Raw genomic sequence first — 14,004 nt, forward strand, 5'->3', positions numbered from 1 at the left:
CTGCCAGGGAACAGGACTCAGGAGAGTTAACCAGGCGGGGTTTGCTGCTATTCTTGGCGTTGTTTGGTCTTGTTTTCCCAAGACGTAGAGAAATATAGTCTATTGAGGTTGTGAAAGACATTCTTCAAGAGTGGGAATTACATACAGAAGCTGTCAAGGCTCTGGAATGCTGCTCTACAAGATGACATCTACGTTGAAAGGGAGAAGGAAGCAGGGAGACAGATGACAACTCCAGCAGCGGAGCCCATGAACCACGAATTGAAAACGCCCCAACCCCTGGCCACAAGTCCCCAGTCTCTAAGGGGCATAGGTATGTGTCAGGAAGCACTTCGGCACAACAAAATGACAAAACCCACCTTTATATTCAGGAAAAAAGTCTGCTTTGCAGATGACCCAGACCTTGGCCTTCCCTCCTTGTTCTTCACGACAAAGAGCACGGTCATCTCAGCAATGTCACATCCCACTGTCACCTCAACGGCAGAAGGAGCAGGTAGGGTTGACAGGGCACCCGGCAGCAAACATTTGAAAGGCTTCTTAGAAGTTTAGTAAAGAATCAGTCACACAGTCACAGACGCTGCTTAGTTTGTAAATTTCTTCCTAGAGTATAAATCCTCATTCACTTTTACATCCCGTGCAGAAGCCTTTCATTTGTGCCCAAGACTCAATAAGTACTAGATGGTGACATGAATAGTAATTGGAATACCAGGCAGAGTCAGGAGCTGCAAAGGAAATGAAAGACGCTGAGGAGGCCGGGTCCACGCGGGAGAAACGCGAGGGTCGGGAGGCAACTGCATCAAACCACAGTTCATAAGCTGCAAGTCTCACTCCTGCACCTGCGAGCCGGGGAGACCACCGGCTTCCCAGGGGTGGGCTGCGGGTCAAATACGACCGTGTTTCTGACAATACCTTGCAAACTGCGAGGTGCTGCACAAGGTACCGTGGCGGGCGGTCCCTGCTTTTGCAGTTTAGTGCAGGACGGGACAACCTAGGTCTACAATCAGGGACACGATGGAAACCAGCATCTGATTAGGGCCAGAGTGGAGTAGAGCTGCACTTAGCGCTCAGGCAGCAGGAGGTGCAGAGGGTGAAGAGCCGCTTCTGGAGTGGGGCTGGGACTAGCGTGAGGCAGAGCTGACCCAGCAAGAGGCCAGGGCGACTCCTGAAGCGAACAGAGGACAGCTCTGGAAGAGACGAGGAAGGAGAGGGCTCTTGTGCGCCGGCAGAGGGACCACCCAGCCCGCGGTCAATTCTATCCACGCACGTCGGGCCCTGAACACTGATGCCTAGTAAGTTTCTTCGGAGTGACTTGGTAAACATTTCCTGTTCTTCTAATCTGACCCCCACCCCCAAAATGAATTTTTTGGTACTTGTTCTTGCTTATTAGAGATTTCAGGTATACATGAAGTGACTAGGATAGCAGTAGAGTGTGAGAAGAAAATGAGAGGAGAGAACATTCTGGGCCAAATTACATAATAAAACTGTAAAAGTGAGGGCGTGAAATAAAACAATGATCAGTTTGGCTTCTTGCAACCTCTTCTAGCAGAGATGGGGTTTGGGGGTATTTTTTAGGGAGGGCTTGAGGGAGGGGGTCAAGTAAGAAGATTGTAGTAGTTGATATTATGGTTTTCAGAGGAGACCAAAATCAGCCAGGCTTTTGCTGATTACATATAAATCCACTATCTATCTTTATCAGTGCATTTCAAATATTAATAATATTAATAATACCTACTTGCACAACACACGTGAAATCTGCTTTGGGTTTCACAACAACCTACAGGACAGTTAGGGCATATTCACAGTACGAAAGGCTCTAGAAGGGTAGGCGATTTGCTCAGGACTGTGCAGGCAGGCAGTAAGGGGCAGAGCCCAAACTCACACCTGGATGTTGTGACTCCAAATGCAATGCCGTTTCCACATCATGTTGTGTCTCGCTTCTGGGTATTAAGTGAGGTTTTTGGTTTAGGTTCTGGCGCTGGAAGCTTTACTTGCAGTGTGAATGATCTTCACCCTTGGTGCCCACCTCACTGGGCAGCTCACTCTCTCCTCCCCCATCTCAGCGCCCTACACTTGCCCCTTCCTCATCCTGCCCGCCCTGAAGATGGGCCGGGAGACAGTCCCGACTCTCTTCTTTCTCCGGGAGCACGATCGGAACTGGGGAGGAACCCGAGTTGGTACCAAGCCGACATATTTGTGGTCTCTAAACACAGTGATGAAATAGAGAGAGAATCTGAGCGCACCACCCCGCCGCCTCGGGCTTCGAGCGTGGACACGACCAACGACACAGGCAGCTCCTCATAAGGATGCCTGTGCACGAAAGCTGTTCCTGTGTTTATAACTCAAAGCACAACCGGTTCACCTCTTTCAGTCTCCTTCTCAGAATAAAGCATTTCACACTTAGGAGACATTTCTTTTACTCTGCTTCTGCAAAATAAAAACAAAAGGTGAAAACTTAAAAGCCCATCCGGGTGACTTTATTTGCCTGGTTCTACCTCGTCTGATTATATGAACTCACAATGTGAGAACCACCGCAGTGGGGGGCTGAGGGGGGCGCGATGGGCCCTGACCGGGGCGGCAGGGAGGCTGCAGAGGGGGCCGGGGGCTGAAGGCCCTTTGAGACCTGACTGCGGCCCCGGGAGGCCTGGGCGCTCGGCGGGGAGGACCGGGCCGCCCAGGGGCAGCGATGGCGCAGGGAAGACACTGAGCCTGGAAGGAGTGGCAGGGACATTCCCGTCTGCCTCCCTCTCTGAAGTCTAAGGTCCTTGAGGACAGAGCCTGGGCCTCGTGTGTCCAAAAACACACCCTCCCCAGCCTGCTCAAGGCTGCACCCTTTACAAATGTCGCCAGATCTAGAGGACCTTGGAAACCAGGGGAAGGAGTGTGGCTGTCCATCCTGAGGTAATGGCAGGTCTTGGGAAGTTTAAGCAGGGGGCTTGCTGGGTTTACATTTAGGGAGGTCCTCCGGGCTGCGGTCCCGAGAAGGACCTGGAGCAGGGCAAGGGTTCCCGAGGGAAACAGTGTAGACGGTCGCAGGGATCCAGGGTCATCGCGATAACCTCTGTCTCGGCGCCTCCAGAACTATCCTTCTAAACACACATGGGACTTGACCTTCTCCATCTCAGAACTCTGCAGAGCTTTTCTTTCTGTACAGAGGGAAGTTTAAGTCCCGGGAACAGCATTCAGGGCCACACACATGAGCCCAGCCCGCCTGCCCAGAGCCCCTGCCGCATCCCCTTCACCTACTCTGCTCTAGTCAGTGAAGAGGACAGGGCCCCAGATATGCCCCACAGACGTGCCCCTTCGTGTCTGTCGAGGCCACTCACCCTCTGGGAAGCTTGCTCTGGCCGCTCCCGGGAGCATCTTGAAGTCCCCTGCAGCCGGCGGTACCTTGCTGCTCCCACACTGTTACCCCAGCGCTTTGCATGTTGCGGGCACCTGGCGAATGTTTGTTGAGCAGAATTGAACTGCAAGTGCAGTGCTTGTACTTGGATTCATTTCATATTTATTGACCACCAGAAACCATAGGCAAAAAGACTGATCTACTTAATTACCTTAAAATGTAAAACACTGCTCAGAAATAAAAACACAAAGTTAAAAGACAAACTGGGAGAAATATACAGAATACATTTGACTAAGAGGTAATTCCCTTAGTATACCAAGAGTTCCCCAAATTGCTCACACCAACAATCTAAAAGAAAATGAGCAAAGGAGATAAATACGCCCATTCCATTTTTCACTCATCAACTTACAAGGATGAAAGTTTTAAAGTGCCCAGTGGGACTGAGGGCGTGAGGAACGAAGACTCTCAGGCTTTGCTTCTGGGCGAGGGAGTGTGCTTCCTGTGGGAGGGGGTTTAGCAACACCTACACGAGGCAAAATACTGAAACCTTCCACTCCTACACACGTAGCGTACAGATAAAAACGGAACAAGCAAAGAACCGCAGCTGTCGCCTCGTTCCTAAGAGGGGACCCCTCAGTGGGAGACTGGTTTCAGGACGGTGTACCTGCACAGTGAAAGAACTAGAGGAAATCTGTAACCACGCATGGGGAATTGTTCCAAACTGTATCGCTACGTGAGAAAAGCAGAGGGCCCCCACTCGTGTACTATGATGTGCCTTTTGCGCAAAACAAATAAACAAATATGCAGATACGTTTGTACATACATATAAAACCGTGAAAACCCTTGACGTTGGCTGCTTCTGGGCAGATTTATTTACATTGTAAACCCGTTGGCATTGTTTGAACCTGCGTTTTTTTTTTAATAAATTTATTTATTTATTTTTGGCTGCGTTGGGTCTTCGTTGCTGTGCACGGGCTTTCTCTAGTTGCAGTGAGCGGGGGCTACTCATGGTTGCGGTGTGCGGGCTTCTCATTGCGGTGGCTTCTCTTGTTGCAGAGAACGGGCTCTAGGTGTGCGGGCTCAGTAGTTGTGGCATGCGGGCTCAGCAGTTGTGGTTCGCCGGCTCTAGAGCACAGGATCAGTAGTTGTGGCACGCAGGCTCAGTAGTTGTGGCACGTGGGCTCAGTAGCTGTGGCTCGCAGGCTCTAGAGCACAGGCTCAGTAGCTGTGGCACACGGGCTTAGTTGCTCCGCGGCATGTGGGATCTTCCCGGACCAGGGCTCGAACCTGTGTCCCCTGCATTGGCAGGAGGACTCCTAACCACTGCTCCCCCAGGGAAGCCCTGAACCTGCAAGTTTTTCAATGTGTTCAATTTTAAAAGCCTTCCCTCCCCAAACACATACACAGCCGTTGATCCTTTATTACGTACTAGACACTTGCCCGGCGTTATGGGCAGAACCACAAATGACATTGCTGCATCCTCCAGGAGCTTTCAGATAGATACAGTGATTCTCACAAGGACTGTTTTTGCATACCACACACACATGGAACCTGCAATGAGACGCTTCCTACCAGCGTCAGACGCACGGGAACACAGTAAAATACCTTCTATGCACCTTGTTAGTCGATAGTTGCTTCCAAAGGCCTGCCTGACTCCCAAATTTCTCAAGGCACCTACTCACGTCCTGACACAATTAATTTATTAGCTTCACCTCTCCCAAAGTAGAATCTTAGAAAGAGAAATAAAAGAGTGGCACATTTAACAGTGATGACGAGGGAAACCCCTGGGACTCTGTCCCTTCAAGTGGTGCAACAAGATCTCTAACAACCAGCTTACAAGAATAGTGTCCTGAAGTCAGCAGGGTGTGTGCAAAGGTGTAAGCAAGAAATTAGGAAACTACTGAAGACAAAGTTAGAACTCAACAGTGTTGCCTGGGTAGAGCCACATTATGCTTACATATGTTAAGAGTTTGCTGATCAGAAATCCCCAGTTAGTCTGTCTTCCAACGTACTTCATAGAAGACACACCTATAGATGCCAATCATCGAGGAGCTGCACCATCACCGCAGAACCACAGTCATCAGGACGGTGCGCTACCGGCGTTAGGATCAACACAGGGATCAGGGGGACAGAACTGAGGTCCAGAAACACGTTCACAAGTACAATCAGCTGCTGTGCCACAAAGGTGCCAAGACAACTCAGGAGAAACCACAGGCTTCTCAACAGAAGAGGCAGGGACGACAGGCAGGACAGCCACGTGTGCAACAGAGAGAAGCTGGACCCCTACCTCACACCACATTCAAAAATTAACTCAAAATGGATCAAAAGCTAAAACCATAAAACTCTTAGAAAAACCACAGATGTAAACCTTTGGACCTTTTCTTAGATATGTCACTGAAAGCTACAACAAAAAATGAGTCGGACTTCATCAAAATTAAAAGCTTTTGTGTTTCAAAGGACACCACGAGGTGAAAATACAACCCACACAGAATGGGAGATAAAATTCACAAACCATGTGTCTTATAAGGGACTTGTATCTAGTATGTAAAGGACTCTGACAACTCAGTAATAAAGATACACAACCTAATTTAAAAATGAGCAAAGGACCCGAAAGCACATTTCTCCAAAGAAGATATACAAGTGGCCAATACGCACGTGAAGATGCTTGGCATCATTAGGCATCAGGGAAATGCAAAGCAAAACCACAGTGACATACCAGCTCACGCCCACTAGAATGGCTGCAATCAAAGGCAGATAATAAGGGTTAATGAGGATGTGGAGAAACTGGAACTCTGATACATTGCAAAGTGGTGCTGCCACTTTGGAGAACAGTTTGCTGGTTCCTCAAAAAGCTAAACACCGTTACCATATGACCCAGCAATTCAACTGCTAGGTATACATCCAGAAAGAAATTAATGTCCACGCAAAACCTCGTACACAGAAGTTCAAGAAGCAACATGACTCATAAAATAGCCAATAGTGCAAACAACCCAAATACCAATCAACTGATGAGTGTATAAATAAAACGTGGTACATCCATACAATCGAAGGTTACTCAGCAGTGAAAGGGAATGAAGTACTGATACACGCAACAGGAATGAACCTTGAAAACATGAGGTTAAGTGAAAGAAGCCAGCCACCAAAGACCACACGTTGTATGATTCCATTTCTGGAAATGTCCAGAATAGGCAATGCTAGAGACAGAAGGTACACTGGTAGTTGCCTAAGTGTTGGGGAAGTGGAGGAAGGGTGGTGTTAGGAGGAAAGGAACAGTGTGTGCTAACAGGCACAGGCTTTCTTTCTGGGGTGATGCCTCCTAAAGCCCATTGTGCGGACAGCTGCTCAACTTCGTCAGTACACTAAAAACCATCGCATTGTACACTTTACATAGATGGCTTATAGGGTTTACAAACTGCATCTCAATGAACCTGCTATTAAAAAAAAAAAAGAGCTAGGCCAGGACAAATAGCTACCGGATGAATGCTGCTGTTGGTATGCACCTTTTAAAAGGGTGACACTAAAATTCCAAACCCTTGAACAAGCTTCAAAGTACTGAAATGCTTCTTACACAGTACGTATTCGTTTCTTGCCAGCTCCTATTTTAATCCATCATTTTAGAGCAATCAGTACAAATCAAAGAATTTCTGAAAGAATCTATCTTTTATTCAAATAGAATCACATCTGAAAATCAAGATCATATGGTTTAAAAACATCTGACCCGGGTTTTGGATTCAGACCAACGAGATGGATAGTCCGTTGTCAGCATCCGTTAAAATAATACTCTCGCTCCAGGACCAGATGAAAAAAAGGGACACAAACTATTCGTTTTCACTGACTTCCATATGTACATTAAATTTTATCAAATAATGTATCTTTTACAATTCTGTAAATGAAACAAACTGGATTTTAAAAGGCGGTGAGTTTGAGAGCTGCTACACAATCCACCCCGGTCACTATACTGAATGTTCCTGCTTTTATATCATAAAATGAAGCTGAGCTCCAGCCTCATCCTGTGTTGCAATCACCTGATGAACCCCAAACCCTCCTTTGTCCACCTCATCCTGCAAGTAGAAATCCTACTTCTGAAAGTATCACCTTTTCTTTCCATTGTTGTGGTTCAAGGATACTACGCCTTCACAAGGTTGTCCGGTATTCATAGATTTGAGCTACAGAATCCTTTGACTAAGCCTTTCCTTAAAGAAAGAAAATGAAGAAAGCCAGTTCTTTCTCATGCCACTTAAGCCAACCTTGCCTTTCCCCTGCTCCCCTAACCTTTCTAAACCGAGGTACGTGAGTGAAGTCAGGGCAGGGATCTTACTAGCACACTGGGATTAGACGCCCGCCACGTACCCACCCTGGACTTACCTTCCCGTCTTCTCCTCACCACTCAGTCCCCCACCTCACCCTCCAGGGGGACCGTCTACACACTGCGCTCCAGATGTGGCTCCAGCTTTCCCTCCATCATGATGTCACTCACATCACTTCTCTTCCTTGGAAGCACTGCTCCCCTTTCACCCCCGTTAAGTCCTTCCTCGTTCACGACTTACTTCTCTTTCGAAACCCAGCGGAAAAGCTCACCTCTTCATGGAGTCCTTCCTGACGCTCCCTTGCCTTCAGGAAGTCTTGTAAACTTGGTGACACGGCACAGCCAGAGTGGCCTGCTCTCGTTACGGCACTGAGAGCAAACACAGAGGACACAGGGCTTCCCCTGGTGGAATCTGAGATCTGTCTGGGTAAGGCCTGGAAGGTCTTAAGAAGTTACCGTAACCACTTATTAAACATATTCATCTGCTTCTGAGTTAAATAAACCACTTTAATGCAAACACTCAATAGGGCATCTTGCCCATTGCTCCCAAGATTATGTCTCTCTCTGCTGCTGTAGGCATAGACGGCTTCACTCCATTCCGTCTTCTCTGGATCATGATAGCATTCTGTGTGTATGTACAAAAAAGAAGAAACCAAAATCAGTCAAGTACTAAATGCTAATCAATTGCCAGTAACCTGCTATTGTGGTCTTCAAAAAGGAAACATAAAAAACCGAGTTTAAAAAAAAAACAAAGAATGAATTCTAGGACTCCAGATGCTGTTTTCAGACGATTATCAATTAAACAGAAGTGATTATTCGCACAGGAATATGTTAACTGGAACTGGGGTGGGGACACACTTTGTAACTTCAGGCCCATCGAGAGGAGCTACGGAATAACCGCCGAATGAAACCAACAGGTGATCTAGCAGAGGGACGGGAAGCAGCTGCAACCAGCGCTCAGAGAAACAAATTCTACAGCAACGTCCGCCAAAAATGGGACCACGGGTGATGGCGGGAGAGGAGGAAGAGGAAAGCAAGCCTGATGCGCGCTGTGACGGGACGAGCCACCCGTTCCGCTCACCTCCAGAAAACTCCACTTATAACAAGGTTATCACTTTAGGGCCGCACACGCTTATGCACGTAGGAAGACCCACCTCTATGAGACCTGCGTCCTTACACGTGGGAGGAGGGTGAGGCAGCTACCGAGAGCGCCCAAGGATCCTTCAGGGCACACGGAGGATCAAGCCGAAAAGGTAAGTTTCCGACAGCCATCACTAAGGAAGGACTGCGGGTACTGACAAACTTCAGGCTTCAGTTTCAAGGTGAACAGATGAGTTTTAACATAAAGGTAACCAAACCAGGCTTACCCAGAACTTCCGGCAGTTTTTGTACTTCAGGAAGTGAGTGGAACACCTTCCCCTCTCATAGTTATTCTCATCCATACATCTGGTAGAAGCATCAGATTCCTTAAATACGGAAGATAGGTATCATTTAAGAGGTGGAATGGCATCTAAAAACAAACTTCTGAAGCTGCTTCCCCCCCAGAGCAGGTAATGTGAAATAGTTCCTTTTCGTTCATTTGAACGAACAGATAATGAACAGGAACAGAAATATCTTTCCAACTATCCCAGCACTCGTTCTGCTCAAAGCAGACATCTTCCTTTTCACAGTTGCGTCAGTTCTCTGAATATCTGATCACAGGAATTCGAGTCGAAGCACTGACCGAGATCACTTAACCCAGTAACCGTTCAATGAAGAGGCCGAGGTAAGGTGCAACGTGCTCAAGATCACGATGCAAGGAGTCCCCTGGCGGCCCAGTGGTTAGGAATCGGTGCTTTCGCTGCCGGGTTCAATCCCTGGTCTCGAAACTAAGATCCCACAAGCCACGCGAGGCGGGGTGGAGCGGGGAGGGCATCACTGCTGTACACGGAAGCAAAACCCAGTCTCCCGACTCGGAGGGCAGCTCTCCGCCCCTCCAAGTTCTCGCTTGGACTTGAATGTTTGAGCTGAGGTGGTTTCCAGAACCTAAGTAAGTTGCTAATGACCGGTCTGCATCGAGGTAACTTAAATTAACGACAGTCATCTCAACGCATGTTCGGCTATCCTTTGCTCCATTACGCAAGTAAATACACTAGTATGGGAGCAATTTTAATAGGTATCATTAATATCACTTCAAAACCACAATGAGCAAGCAACACAGGGCTAAGAGTTCAAAGGAGGGTAGCTGCCATTTGGGAGTTAAATTTCAGCTGTCTGAACTGGAAGTAGATTGGAGAACAAACTTCAAAGTGAAAGGCATGATTCTGAGACTCCAGCTAAAGGAAAGCTTTAAATAAAGGGGAAGGTAACTTGCTTCACAGATCTAAGAAACATGGTCTAGCTAAAGCTGTTAAACAGATTTCATATGTATAGCAAAGCTAATTTTCTAAGCCGAATATTTAATGAATGTGTATATGTGGAAAATGCATATAGGATCGGGAATATAATTTTCATAGCACCAGTCCGATGACTGCATTAGTCAAGGGTGACAATGCCACAAGTAAGAACCGCTAATCTTACCAAATAAATGCCAATAAAACCTTACCATTACAACAAAATGTTCTGTTTACATGATACCTCTGTGAAAACCTTCAGGCTTTAAATAGCCTAATTCAGTTATCAGCCCATATCCTCAGCCAGGCTGTCTCAGGGACATGATGAAATCACTGCTATCAAAACATAAATTTCAGTGACCGTTTAAAAATACCTACTTCCCATCTTTGCGTGTTTGGACTCAAGAATTTCCTCAGTGTTACACATGCTTGTCTAGCATTAACAGTGATGTTATACAAATTAGGGAAACTTAAAAGAGATGAATCCTTGTTAGCTAGATTATGAATATCTAAAAATGCTCTAGTGAAATAAGGATACACAGGCCAGGAATATTTCTTGTACAGAAATAACTTTATTTAAGAACTGCAGAAAACTGACACCCACAAAATCAGAAGAAGCCTGTTTTTCCAACTTAATACTCGCGACAATTAAAAGCGAACTGGCTTACCAACAAGCAAGGATTTATGTCAGGATCTCTCAGCCTTCCAGTTACCACGGACATCCTAACTGTCTTCTTCCTGCAGGCAGATGTTGGGGAAGAGTTACACAGCGGATGACAATATAAGCCAGTAAATCTCATCAGCTCCACAAGTACTTGAAAAGTTAATTTTGGCATAATGATTATCCAGTGAGGAACTCATATAACCTCTGTATTTTCAGGGTAAAGACTTGGATGTGATTCTCCTTTGCACTGACGTGTGCCTCAGCACAAAGGCCTTATTTAAATTACTGAAGTGCATCTACTGAAATTTGATTACAATGTCCAGAAAGAAAGATAGTTCAGCTAAACTTTGGTTTTAGTTTACTCCTATTTCTAAAGGTTAAGCAATTAAATGTATTAACGAAACCTAAGAATACCGCATGCACTCTATTACTTCCTTATTATACATGGATTAGCACACAAAATAAGGGTGGAATAATTTAGTACAACCCAACTTTAGCAAAAACATTTGTTAACTAAAGTATGTGAATGTCTACTCCATGGCCGGCCCTGGGGTGGCCAATATACCAAGAACAAAAACAAAACAAAGTTATTACTTAGTTGACATTCTGAAACTTAACTTCCAGGGGCATCTTCTATTTAACTGATCCTTGCCAGGGTTGAAGGAAGTCAGGGAATACTACTGTGGAGCTGTCATCTGCCAACTAAAGCCATATACAGATACAGCTCTGAAGAAGCCTGTATCCATTAAAGACGATCACAGCTCTCTAAGAGCCAGTCAGTGATTCCAAGTCAACTCATATACTCTTACGACAAGTATGTCGACTCTATCCCAGGACAACTACTCTCTATAATGAAGTTAATTGAAATTGGTATACCATTATCTTCAAAGACATGCCATAGAAATGAACTAAAAGAGAAAACTAAAAAAATAGTCAACTAACTGTTAATTACTAAAAAGTAATTTTTTGTTTATTTCAACGTATTGGCATACTATCGATGAAGCCACCCACAAATATTTTTAAACGCTCTGCACTAAGTTTAAGGAACTTACTCCTGAACGGTGTTCTAGCTTAACTGTCTTTTACCTAAAGATCAAAGGAGAAGCCAGCAAATTATGCAGTATGACTTACCAAAAACACCACTGAATGAAAACTGCATCAGTATAACCAGACAGAGCTCAGAATTTTTGTACAAAGTGGTTTCGACTTTCCTTGCCCAAGATGGGACCATCAAAAAATATCAGTCATGTTAAAATAAATAAAGTACATTCAGGAAAAACAATCAAACTCCACAAGCTCCTGAAAAGTGAAGGTATTCTGAATCTTGAGTCAACTAGTACCGTTTCTCTATTAAGAGAAAGACCAGGATGTCCAGGCTAAAGGAGGTAACCTTTGCAAAGAAGGATGGAAAAAAGCCTAATCATTCGGGGGTCTTTTCAGTACCTGCTAAGTAATCCTTCTATTTTATGATCTTCACTGACCAATACATGAGTATACCTAGCTAGCAGAAACATCCTGGCAAAAAGGAAATTCAAGATGCTGTTCAACTATACGTAGACGCTTCTTCCTCTCCTGAATACAATTCCTTTGCAGGCTTCCCTTCTTCTTATGAGAGGTGAGGGCACTAAGTAAATTCACAGTCTTCCTTTCTGCATCTGTCCTATGCTGTGAGAGCAGAGAACTTTGCTTAGCTGTTTATATGCCTTGGATATAATCTCAACAACAATCAGACGCAGACAGAACTCAGGTTGCCTGCCTTCTGTGAAAATGTTCTGCTTCGCATTTTATCATTGTCATGGGTCAGGAATTCTTTACAAGTAACACCGGCTAACATCACATATACCGAATCAGGTCTGCTGTAGGAGTTTATCCACCTTTCATTTCCTTTCCCTTCCGGATTCTAAATACAAGTCAATCTAAGTTTGGATTTCCGACTGTCACCTTCCTTGCATGAATCCTCATGTATCAACTGGAAATGAAGAGGAAATGTCAGTTTACAGTGAGGAGCGGGGCTGAAGTCGAGATCGAGTGTTCCGCCAGCGAGGCCTTATCTACTTAGTTTCTGAAGGTACCAAACAAACGTGACGAAGCTCTACTTGCAGGGAACAGTCAGAAAGAAACCAACGATTTGAGAGACGGGCCGCAAAAGCACAGCACGTTTGAGGAATAGCTTTAAAACCTTTTCCAAAGGGCAAACTGCTTTAAAAACTATTTCTCGATTTCCCACCCAGTGAGTGGTTCAGGTCCCCACTCCGAGCAGCTCCGCAAGGCAAGGGGGACGCGGACGCTGCTGACCCGTGCAACCCACCCCTCCCAGGCTGGTCCTTGCCCTGGCAGGGGCTGCGGCCCTCCCAAACCGCAGGGCAACCGTCGGGAAGCTGAAACACGTCCTGCGAGGCCCTCAAGCCTTTAACCCACGGCTGGGTGCAGGCAGGCAGGGTCAGGAAGTCGCGGTGGCCTTGCGGAGGGGGCGGGGAAGGCGAGCGGAGAGCCTGGAGCCAGGCGAGCCCCAGGCCCCGCTGCCTCCAGCGAGCTGCCCGGCCCCCCGACGGCGGGCGCAGGTGAACCCACCTTGCTCCGACCTTCACCTTCGACGGCGCCCAGGAGGGCAGGGGGAGAGAAAAACGCAGGGAACTGGGGGCAGGGCTAGGCAGTTACGCTCCAAAGACTGGGAAGAAGGGTGAAGGAAGGGCCGGGGGTGCCCAGGCAGGGGGCAACTTCCTCGTCCCCGGCCCGAGGAGACCCGTGTTGCGGGGAGGATGTGACGGGAAGGGGCCCGCGCCCAGGAGAGGCCTGGTGGAAGCGGCGTCACGCCGGAGAAGCGGATACGGGCCCCGCGGCGGCCCAGGCGCGCCGGTCTCTCCCCGCAGCCCGGCAGCCGCCGCAGAGGGAAGGGCGGGGAACTACTCACCTCGGGCGGCCGCTTCACCAGCGTCCAGGCCGTCTCCAGCTCCAAACACGTCAATGGCTCACGCAGCGGGACCTTAAGTAGCGCGCATCCCAACGTGCTGCCCCCGCTCCCCGGCGGCCGCCGGCCCAATCGGGGAGCGCCGCCGCCTGACTGACAGCCGAGCGGGGCCTGGCGCGGCGGGGGCGGGCGGGCCTCGCCCCGCCCCCGGCCGGCGGGAGGAGGGCCGAGGCGGGAGGAGTGGGCGGGGCGGCGCGCGAGGCCCCGCCCCCTCGCGCCCCCCCGCGCCGCGGCCCGCCTCTTAACACTTCGGCTTGACGGGCGGCTTGGCGAGCCAATCGGCGGGCCCAGCTGCGGCGGCGGCGGCGTCCAGTGGTCGACCCCGGGGCGGAGCGTGCGGGGGGGGCGGGCGCAGCG

General features: G+C 47.9%; 1 protein-coding gene across 1 annotated transcript; it reads right to left on the reverse strand.

Annotated features, from left to right (window-relative positions):
- Positions 1 to 8,129: 8,129 nt before the first annotated feature.
- CHCHD7 (coiled-coil-helix-coiled-coil-helix domain containing 7) lies at positions 8,130 to 13,742 on the reverse strand. Its single transcript, XM_082364810.1, has 4 exons — positions 13,591 to 13,742; positions 10,684 to 10,753; positions 9,011 to 9,109; positions 8,130 to 8,268 (listed from the first exon to the last, which is right to left on the reverse strand). The coding sequence occupies exons 2-4, from the start codon at positions 10,735 to 10,737 to the stop codon at positions 8,164 to 8,166; spliced, it is 258 nt and encodes an 85-aa protein (XP_082220936.1). The 5' UTR covers positions 10,738 to 10,753; positions 13,591 to 13,742; the 3' UTR covers positions 8,130 to 8,163.
- Positions 13,743 to 14,004: the final 262 nt, after the last annotated feature.

This window comes from Balaenoptera borealis, assembly GCF_965194805.1.
Source record: "Balaenoptera borealis genome assembly, chromosome: 17".
Taxonomy (NCBI): Eukaryota; Metazoa; Chordata; class Mammalia; order Artiodactyla; family Balaenopteridae; genus Balaenoptera; species Balaenoptera borealis.

Coding starts and splice junctions, on each gene's coding strand:
- CHCHD7 (XM_082364810.1), bottom strand. CDS start 10,737: ATGTCCGTGGTAACTGGAAGGCTGAGAGATCCTGACATAAATCCTTGC. Junction 9,110..10,683: donor ACATAAATCCTTGCTTGTTG/GTAAGCCAGTTC, acceptor TCCGTATTTAAG/GAATCTGATGCTTCTACCAG. Junction 8,269..9,010: donor AAAACTGCCGGAAGTTCTGG/GTAAGCCTGGTT, acceptor ACATACACACAG/AATGCTATCATGATCCAGAG.